This window comes from Amaranthus tricolor, chromosome 8 (genome assembly GCF_026212465.1).
Source record: "Amaranthus tricolor cultivar Red isolate AtriRed21 chromosome 8, ASM2621246v1, whole genome shotgun sequence".
NCBI lineage: Eukaryota > Viridiplantae > Streptophyta > Magnoliopsida > Caryophyllales > Amaranthaceae > Amaranthus > Amaranthus tricolor.
The window spans coordinates 14,499,604-14,509,952 of record NC_080054.1 but is presented as its reverse complement, the minus strand read 5'-3'; the positions used below and the strand labels follow the sequence as shown (position 1 = coordinate 14,509,952).

Here is a 10,349-nt window from a genome sequence, read left to right as displayed (position 1 = left end):
ACATCTAAGTTTTGGAGGAAGTAAAAGAGTAGGGAATAAGAAAGTGGGGGGAGGGATGATGGGGTGGGCTAATTTTAGTGGGATAGAGTCATAAATTCATACTTAGATATTAACATTACATAAAGATAATTGGGAACATGTTTAGTCCATTGTCCACTACATACATTTCCTTTTATCTTTTATATCGGGTTACTTGAATTGAAAGTAAATATTTTAAAAAATAAAACAGTCTAATTAATATAATAAAGGTAATTAGAGATGTAAATGAAGTTATTGTAATAATTAGATAGAGATTAAATGAGAGTAAATTAAAAAAGTTGAATAAAAAAAAGAGGTTGATTTCATTCGTTTAGAGGTAAAGAATTCTCCCACACCTAGGGTAAATTTATACCCAAAATAAGGGAACTAATTACTATTTTCTCCATTTTTCATTACCTTCTAAATTCTAATTAATTCTTCCATCACTCTAACAATCAAATGCCTTTAATTGTCTACTTCAATCGTCTCATTTTCTTAAATTTTACAGTCGTACCTGTTCTTAAATTTGGTGAAAATGGTGAAAATATTTATAGTAATTTAGTGTAATTTTAGAGGGACAATTTCTTAAATTTGATAGTCATACTTGTTCTACTTTAATTGTCTCATTTTCTTTATAAAATTTATTACATAGTCATAAAAATTTCGTTACGATGAAATTAACATGATTTTCATAGAAATACACAATAAATTATTTTATTATCACCAATTTTAAGTATTAAAGGGCAAATGAGGAGTAAGAGTATTTTAAAACCATTATGAGTGTCATAAAGATTGCAACCAAATAAAAATTCACAATTAAATGGCTTTGCCTTTTTCTGAAAGCGAAGTATCCAATTAGTAAGAAAGAGAGCGAATGAAATAAGTGGGGGTTGGGAAATGATTAATGGAGGTCATGCAATTCATGAGGAAGAGCAATGATTCGGGAAAACCCCACTAAATTGGATATCAGCATATATACCACAATTTATGGAACAAAAAAATTCATAGTTGATTAAGAAATTAGTAACAATGGTCTGATGGCAGTTCTGACTTCTGAGATGTTTTGGGTATTTACAAAGATAAAGTATTAAAAAACTAAGAAAAATTAAGAAATATGTGAAAAAGAATATGAAGGATTTTTACCTCGAGATATTTACCTGGACCGGCAGTTCAGATCGAATAAGTTGAATTCAGACCGAAAGCTTCAGATTCGGTAATCATCATCATCATTATCATCCCACCCATTATTTCCCGCGCATAGAAGACTAAGGCCAGGGTCTAGGGAGGAAAAAACGACGGCAACTCATACCCATAAAGGAGAACGCGACCAAAAGAGTCCCCCGGCTCGAGGAAGATAAAGAGACGTGATTACACGTGCAAGCTTCAGATTCGGTCCAACCCCTAAATTTTAGGATTAGACAGGATAGAACCAGTAAATATGTATATTATTTTTTTTTCCATCTTTCTGATGTTTTTTAGAATTAATTATCTACAGACTACATTCTTAGTCTTAGGGCACGTTGTCTTCATCTGATCTGATTGAACCTGATCTGAATTTACTAAGGTCTGATCTGATATGATCTGATCCGATCTGGTCTGATTTAGTTTGATCTGATCTGAATCAATCTGATATGGTTTGATCTGATGATGCATAACAAAGGCTGGATGTGGACTTTGTGACGCAAAGATTATTATTGTTCCACAACTCTAATCAATGACACACTCACAATCCCCAATCAATCCCCAAACAGACGCTCAGGCACACAAACATACAAAGAAAAGACTTCTTGTTTTTCTGATGGTGGTGACTGATGAACGTTGTCACCCTTGTATGACCTTCCTACGATAAGCACAATGCAAGGACTTCCAAGCCTTGATTGCAAGGTGCCCTTAGGATTCATAACCACTCCGTAGTTTATCTTCCCTCCGGCCAAAAGTTGCTCCACAACCTCTGTGAAGTTCGCAAACAAACTTCAAAACTCAGAAAATCCTTTTCTGAAAAATACTTCAAGTTTTATTGAGATCAAAAAAATATTCAACGTGTTTATTACAATGAGGGCCTATGTATATATAGGCTTTGGATGGTAGAATTAGCCGTTACAAAGCAACTACCTAATACACGTGGCTTAACTAATAAAACGGAAACAAAACAGAATGCTACAACACTTAGTCAGATTTTCAGATTTTTGCAATCTGCTGACCGCCCTTCCTTTAGCGTGGTCCACAGGCTTCCCGGTGGACTATTAGTAGTATCCTTGGCTCTTGGTGGCTTGGCCCATGTGGTGAGATGCCATTCCAGCCTTCCTCCCGGTCCAAGTGTCCCCGTTCTGAGTTCAGGCGGTTCACCAAGGTCAGCTGTTTGACAGGCAGCTCTGTTGCTCTGCTTTTGGAATATGTCTGTCCTTCCATGTCCTTGATGCTGAATTTTGTAATGTGCTGGGCTCCCTCGGTCTTGTCACATGCTCTAGAGCCTATGATTGATTGTTGAATAGCATCCATAGGAGTTCTTTGTGTCCCATATGCATTTGGCGTAAATGGCAAATCCATTGTGCTGTTCTGTTTTTCCATCTCATTAGTGGGGACCTTGACCTTTGATACTCCATTTGTATCAATTCCTCCCTCTCGGGAAAGAATTGTCCTCAATTCTTTGTCAGGCTCATACAAGGTAAGGTCTCCTATGTTGAATGTGGAGGAGATGTTATACTCTGCTGGCAGTTGGATTTCAAAAGCATTCTCCCCATATTGTTTCTTCACTGGGTATGGACCAATAGCTCTAGGCATCAGTTTTTTTTCCTGAGTTGGGGAAATCTTTCTTTTCTGAGGTATACCCAGACTAGATCCCCTTCCTTGATAGGCTGCCTTCCTCTGAGATGCTTGTCTGTTTGCTGCTTGTACTTTGTGTTGGTGATTTCAAGATTGTCATGAACTTGCTTGTGTACTGCTTCCATTTGCTTAATCATATCTTCTGCTTCCATGCTCTTGCTGTCACATACAGGTAGATCAATAAGAGATACAGGAAGTAAAGGGTTAGTTCCATAAACACATTCAAATGGGGAGTATTTTGTAGCATGACTAGGTGCTCTATTATATGCAAACTCAGCATGACAAGGTTTCAAGTCCTATTCTCTGATATTTTTGTTTATTAAAGTCCTCAGCAGGGTGCCCAAGGTTCTATTGGTCACCTCTGTTTGACCATCCGTTAGTGGATGGTAAGCAGTACTAAACAATAGCTTAGTGCCTACCAACTTCCACAAGCTTTTCCAAAAATGGCTTAGAAACTTACTATCTCTGTCTGAGACAATGGTTTTTGGTATGCCATGCAACCTAACTACCTCAGCAAAGAACATTTTTGCAATATGCTGTGCATCACCTACCTTAGTGCATGCTATTAAATGAGACATTTTTGAAAATCTATCTACAACCACCATGATGGCATCTTTTCCTCTTTTTGTTTTAGGTAGAGCCATCACAAAATCCATGCTAATATGCTCCCAAGTCTTGTGTGCAATAGGTAGGGGTATGTATTCTCCCTTATGAAAGGTCACTTTGGCCTTAAGACAACTCTCACATCTCAGAATATGTTTACCTACTGTGCCAAGCATTTTAGGCCAATAGAAGTGTTTAGCTAGCATGTCTAAGGTTTTTTGAATCCCAAAATGGCCTGCTATGCTTCCTTCATGAACTTCTTTCACTAAAACAGACCTGAGGGGAAGCTTAGGTATGCATAATTTGTTACCTTTGAACAAGAAGCCTTGCTGAATACTAAATAAGCCTTGAGGTTTATCTTTGCATGACTGATAAATTTCAGAAAAATCAGGGCAAACAGAGTACTGATCCTTTATGAATTCAAAACCTAAAATTCTAGATCCTACTATCCCAAGTAAATTGTACTTCCTACTGAGGGCATCAGCTATAATATTGGTTTTTCCTACTTTATACTTGGCTGAAAAATCAAAAGTCTGCATAAATTCGACCCATCGAGCGTGTCTGCTGCTTAGTTTCTGTTGGCTGTTTATGTACTTCAAGGATTCATGGTCTGTGTGTAAGACAAATGGTTGTATTCTGAGGTAATGGGACCAGTGCTCAAAAGCTCTAACAATGGCATAAAATTCCTTATCATATGTGGAATAATTCAGTCTGCTGTGATTCAATTTTTCACTAAAAAAGCAATAGGTCACCCTTCCTGAACAAGCACAGCCCCAATTCCTACCCCACTAGCATCACATTCCAACTCAAATGGCTTGGTAAAGTCAGGTAGCTTTAGGATGGGGGCCTTACACATCATCTCCTTGAGGGTTTCAAAAGCCCTTTGAGCAGCAGGGGTCCATTCAAACCTCCCCTGTTTAGTACACTCTGTTACAGGTGCTAAAACAGAGCTAAAGTTCCTGATGAACCTTCTGTAGAAGGAGGCTAAACCATGAAATGATCTCACCTGTGTAAGGGTAGTAGGTGTGGGCCATTCTTGTATAGCTTGGACCTTAGCAGGATCAACCCTTACTCCCTCCTTTCCTATAATATATCCTAGGAAGCTCACTTCAGGTAGGAGGAAACTACACTTCTCAAGCTTGGCATACAGCCTCTGTTTTCTCAGCACTTCAAATAATTGTTAGAGGTAACCTATGTGTTTTGTGATTCCCCTACTGTAAACCAGTATGTCATCTAAGTAAACTACTATGAATTTTCCTAAGAAGGGTCTAAGCACCTCATTCATCAGCCTCATGAATGTGCTTGGAGCTCCAGTCAAGCCAAAGGGCATCACAAGCCACTCATACAACCCATACTTGGTCTTGAATGCAGTTTTCCATTCATCCCCCTGTTTCATGCGTATTTGATGGTATCCACTTCTTAGATCCACCTTGCTGAACCACTCTGAACCTCCTAATTCATCTAGGATATCATCAATTCTTGGTATAGGGAACCTATACTTGATGGTTATATTGTTCATGCTACGGCTGTCTATGCACATTCTCTATGTGCCATCCTTTTTTGGCACTAACAGGGTAGGCACAGCACAGGGACTTCGACTTTCCCTAACATATCCTCTTTGCATTAACTCATCCACTTGCCTTTGTAATTCCTTAGTTTCCTTAGGATTGGATCTATAGGCAGGCTTGTTAGGCAAGCTGGCTCCTGGGACTAAGTCTATTTGGTGCTCAACACCCCTCACAGGAGGTAGACCAGGTGGTAGGTCATTTGGAAAAACATCACTATACAGCTCCAACAGACTCTGTAATTCAGGGGGTATGGGTGTAGTGTCCTGCACTTCCTTAGTGATCAGAATATACATCTCTTTTCCCTTTTCAATTTCTCTCTCACACTCTCTTCTGGTTATCAAGTGTAAGGGTGCCTTGGAGGGTTTAGGAGGTATGGTCTTGTGTGGAGTAGGGGTATCAGCTCCTTCCTCTTCCCATCATACCTAAGGGTGTAGGTGTTTGTATAGCCATTATGAGTGGTCTTCTTGTCATATTGCCAAGGCCTACCTAATAGTAAGTGGCAAGCCTCCATCTCAAGCACATCACACAAAACCTCATCAGCATATGTCCCTAAGGTTAGGTTCACCAAACATTGCCTACTCACTGACCTACTAGCTTTGTTGTCCAACCACTTCAACTTGTATGGGTGAGGGTGGGGCTTGGTGTCCAGGTTTAGCTCATCTACCAGCTGTCTACTCACAAAGTTGGACTCACTCCCACTGTCAATAATAAGGTCACACACCTTCCCCTGCACTTTACACTTAGTTTGGAATATGTTCTCCCTTTGGTCAGACTTCCTTGCTAATGGTGTGGTGTGGAAAATTCTTCTAATGACCAGGCTACGGTGTTCTTCCTCAGGTAACACTCTCTCTACATCCTCATCTTCCTCCTCTTCTGTATCCCCCTCAAATCTATGCCTGTACCCTTCTTCATCCTCTATATAAGTGCCATCATCATCACTCAAATTTGGAGGGTAAATCTCCTCTTCCTGACCATTCCTGGTAACTAAGATCTTCTTTGGCCTAGTATCTTGCCTAATTTCATTCCACTCCCTCATAGTAAAGGCCCTAGCATTAGGACAATCTCTCTTATAGTGCCCCCTCCCATTACATTTGAAGCACACTACATCTTTGGGGTTGGCAGGTGGGTCTCCCCTTGTTGTGTTAACACTCTGCCCACTGTTCTGGGTGTCCCTCTAAGGTGCAAGTGTGGTGCTTGGGTTCCTAGGTGTGTAGGCTTTACTGGCTGCCTTGGTGTATGGGTGAATCTGTTAGCAATCCTTTCCAGCTCAATGGCTTGCAGCCCTGCTGAGTGCACTGTCAAGTCAGGTGTAATCATCAGTTGGTGTCTAAGGTTCTCCCTCAATCCTGCTATAAACTTGCTCACTCTCAACTCTTCAGGATCATTAATGTCACAAAGAACACTTAGCCTATCCCATTCATGAATGTACTCCTGTACGGACTTGTTCCCTTGGGTTAAAGCACTGAATTGCACATAATGTTGCTGTTTGTAGGTAGTTTGGACATATTTCCTTCTCATGTGTTTCTTTATCTTGGCCCAAGAGTTAATCCTTCCCCTCTCTTCCCTGATCCTACGCTTATGTACTCCTTCTAACCAAATCGCGGCCGATTTAATCAATTTCACTTTGGCTAATTTGTACTGTTGATCTGGGGTTGTGTTTTTGAATTCAAAGTAGTTATCCATTCGATCTTCCCATTCTAGATACTTCCTAGGGTCATAGGAATGTCCATCGAATTCAGGGATGTCAATCTTGACGGTTCTATCCTCGTAGGGTCGCAGATTAGGGTTTGGTGTCCTATCGTGTTGATTGTCTAGGCGCAACTGGGTCAAGGTCTGCGTGACTAATCTCATATTCTCTTCTAATATCCCAAATCTTTCCTCCATGGTCATATCCACTCAACCAGAGACAACTAATTTAACCAGAAATGCACGACAAACAATTTTGATGAAATGAATGCAAAAATCGAAAATGCAAGAACAACAAATCCAGAGAATTCGTGTGTGTTTGTGTCTGAAAAAAAAAATTTATGTTAAACAATTGAATGACAAATGAAATGTATAGGAGAAATCACTCTCTGTATGTCGTGGAATCAATGATGATTGAATTTTCCACGATGCTTCAAAATCGCCCGACGCTTATTCCTTCTACAATGCCCAGAAACAATGAAACCTCTTTCCTCAGAATGTCAATATGTGCTATCTTTGCCCAATTCGTGGCTGGGCTCTGATACCAATTTGATGCGTAACAAAGGCTGGATGTGGACTTTGTGACGCAAAGATTATTATTGTTCCACAACTCTTATCAATGACACACTCACAATCCCCAATCAATCCCCAAACAGACGCTCAGGCACACAAACATACAAAGAAAAGACTTCTTGTTTTTCTGATGGTGGTGACTGATGAACGTTGTCACCCTTGTATGACCTTCTTACGATAAGCACAATGCAAGGACTTCCAGGCCTTGATTGCAAGGTGCCCTTAGGATTCAAAACCACTCCGTAGTTTATCTTCCCTCCGGCCAGAAGTTGCTCCACAACCTCTGTGAAGTTCGCAAACAAACTTCAAAACTCAGAAAATCCTTTTCTGAAAAATACTTCAAGTATTATTGAGATCAAAACAATATTCAACGTGTTTATTACAATGAGGGCCTATGTATATATAGGCTTTGGATGGTAGAATTAGCCATTACAAAGCAACTACCTAATACACGTGGCTTAACTAATAAAACAGAAACAAAACAGATGCTACAACACTTAGTCAGATTCTCTGATTTTTGCAATCTGCTGACCGGCCTTCCTTTAGCGTGGTCCACAGGCTTCCTGGTGGACTATTAGTAGTATCCTTGACCCTTGGTGGCTTGGCCCATGTGGTGAGATGCCATTCCAGCCTTCCTCCCGGTCCAAGTGTCCCCGGTCGGAGTTCAGGCGGTTCACCAAGGTCAGCTGTTTGACAGGCAGCTCTGTTGCTCTGCTTTTGGAATCTGTCTGTCCTTCCATGTCCTTGATGTTGAATTTTGTAATGTGCTGGGCTCCCTCGGTCTTGTCACATGCTCTTAAGCGCATGATTGATTGTTGAGTAGCATCCATGGGAGTTCTTTGTGTCCCATATGCATTTGGCGTAGATGACAAATCCATTGTGTTGTTCTGTTTTTCCATCTCATTAGTGGGGACCTTGACCTTTGATACTCCATTTGTATCATCTGATCTGATATGGTCTGATCAGATTTGATATAGTCTGATATGATTTAATCTGATATTTGGTTTTGATAAAGTTATTATTAATATTATGTTTTTTTGAGGAAAAGATTTTTTGTATTAGCCAATCGAAAAACAGGAGACAAGGGAATAAGGACTCTTAGGTTTCCAGCTTATCTCCCCATGGTTGCATCAGTGTGAACACAAAGCCCACCTTCTATGAAGGATTTCAAAGTGTCACTCTTCATGTGCAAAGGAGTTAAGCGAGAAACCTCAAAAAAGCTATACAAAAAGGCAGAGCCAGAAAACAATGCTAACTATGTCAGGAGGACATTCCCAAATTGACAAGTCATAAACAAAAGAGCCTAAAGAAACTGGCCTAGTTACAGAAATTAGGAAAAAAATTAAAGACCTAGAGAGTGACAAAAGTCGGGGCCAAAAACAGCAGCTATCGTGAGGGCAGTCGCACTGGAACTGAGAGTTGTAGAAGCATCTGAGTAAAGAACACCAATCAGAGACACTAAAGCTGTGGGGGAAAGCTTCAAGCTGAATCAGATCTCATGGGCACTAGGAATTTGATTCTGGTCTTCGAAGCGTCTTTGATGTTTCCTACTGTTTGGGTAACCATTGGTACTTTGTGGTGGCCCAAATGGTTCCTCTTGAGGGTGTCATCTAGTGTCTCCATTTTGCTGTTAGTCCCAATTTAATCCTTTAGTTTATCTCCACACTTCTGGCTAAAGGCGATTTGGAAAAATAGATGGTTCACTGTTTCACTTTTTAGTTCGCAAATTAGGCATATTTCAACATCCACGACTCCAAAAAGCTTTAGGCGATGTTTTGTTTTCAGTCAAGTAGGTCGTTGTACACTTCTGTGATTGAGTAGGTTCTCAATGTGTACGATAGGTTCTTCGCGTACCAAACTCTGATCTAGGCTGTCATCTTATCTACCAAATACTCATAATCTCTGACTGAGTACCTTCTCGATGTGAGAGGCATCCCAAGATACTTGACTAGAAGACTCTCAATTGTGGTCTATGATTTGCTAAACCTGTTCTCTGAAATCATTGCTGACTCCTGCAAGGTATATCCTTGATTTGGAGTCTATTATTATTATTATTATTATTATTATTATTATTATTATTATTATTATTATTATTATCTAATAAAGAAATTAATTAATAAATATTAATATTAATTAATTAATTAATTAACTAATAATAATGTCATTAACATTATTATAATTATTAAATAATCATCATCATTATTATTATTATTATTATTATTATTATTATTATTATTATTATTATTAATTTAATTAATTAATTAATTAATACTGTTAATTAATTAATGGTCTGTAGAAGTTGCTGCTGATGGGCTACAGGAAGAAAGGCTGATGGGGTGCAGCAGCAGGATGTTCTAAGAGATCCCTTACCCATGTGTTGCTTGATCTATTCCACTGAAGGTAGTTGAGTCTTAGTTTAGATTCCGTTTTAATGGTCTCTACCACTCTTCTAAACGTCGTGACTTTCTTGTGCCAGACAGCCTCATTTCTTATATACCATATGGCGTAAATCAGGTTACCCATGACAGCCTCAATGATTCTTAGCTTGGACCTAGGCATACGATGTTTCCGAAGTAGGTCTTGTAGGCTCCTTATATTCCATGAAAAACCAAGCCAATGTCTCAGCATTTCAACATATTGTCTGCTGAAGTCACAGTTGAAGTAGAGGTGATCTATTCTTTTAATCTAAGTATCACAAATGGGGCATGTCATTGTCCACTACCCCCATGTTCATTAGTTTTTGCTTTGTTTTCAATCTTTCAATGGTAAGCCAACCACATTATGAAGCCGCTTCTAGGGATTGTAGCTCTATTCCACGTTGTGTTTGCCCAATTGACTTTATCTTGGGTACCCATGAGTTCCTTGTATACTCCTGCTATGGACTAATTTAACGCCTGCTATGGACTAATTTAGGGATTTCATCCACTCGCTCAGGGTCTCCTATAATTTGCATAACTTTTTAACCATCCAGTTGGCGGTAGTGGGCGCGTTGAAAAGATCCCATCTTCCACCTTTCATATAAACACCATGCACCCACTTAACCCACAGGGTATCCTGCTTTGTGCTTATGTGCCAAGC

At 39.6% G+C, this 10,349-nt stretch overlaps 1 protein-coding gene across 1 annotated transcript; it reads right to left on the bottom strand.

The window, feature by feature from the left end:
• Window positions 1-6,113: 6,113 nt before the first annotated feature.
• Window positions 6,114-6,896, bottom strand: LOC130821567 (uncharacterized). The gene has a single exon (XM_057687357.1). It carries the CDS (start codon window positions 6,894-6,896, stop codon window positions 6,114-6,116), a length of 783 nt encoding a protein of 260 aa, XP_057543340.1.
• Between the last annotated feature and the right edge of the window lie 3,453 nt (window positions 6,897-10,349).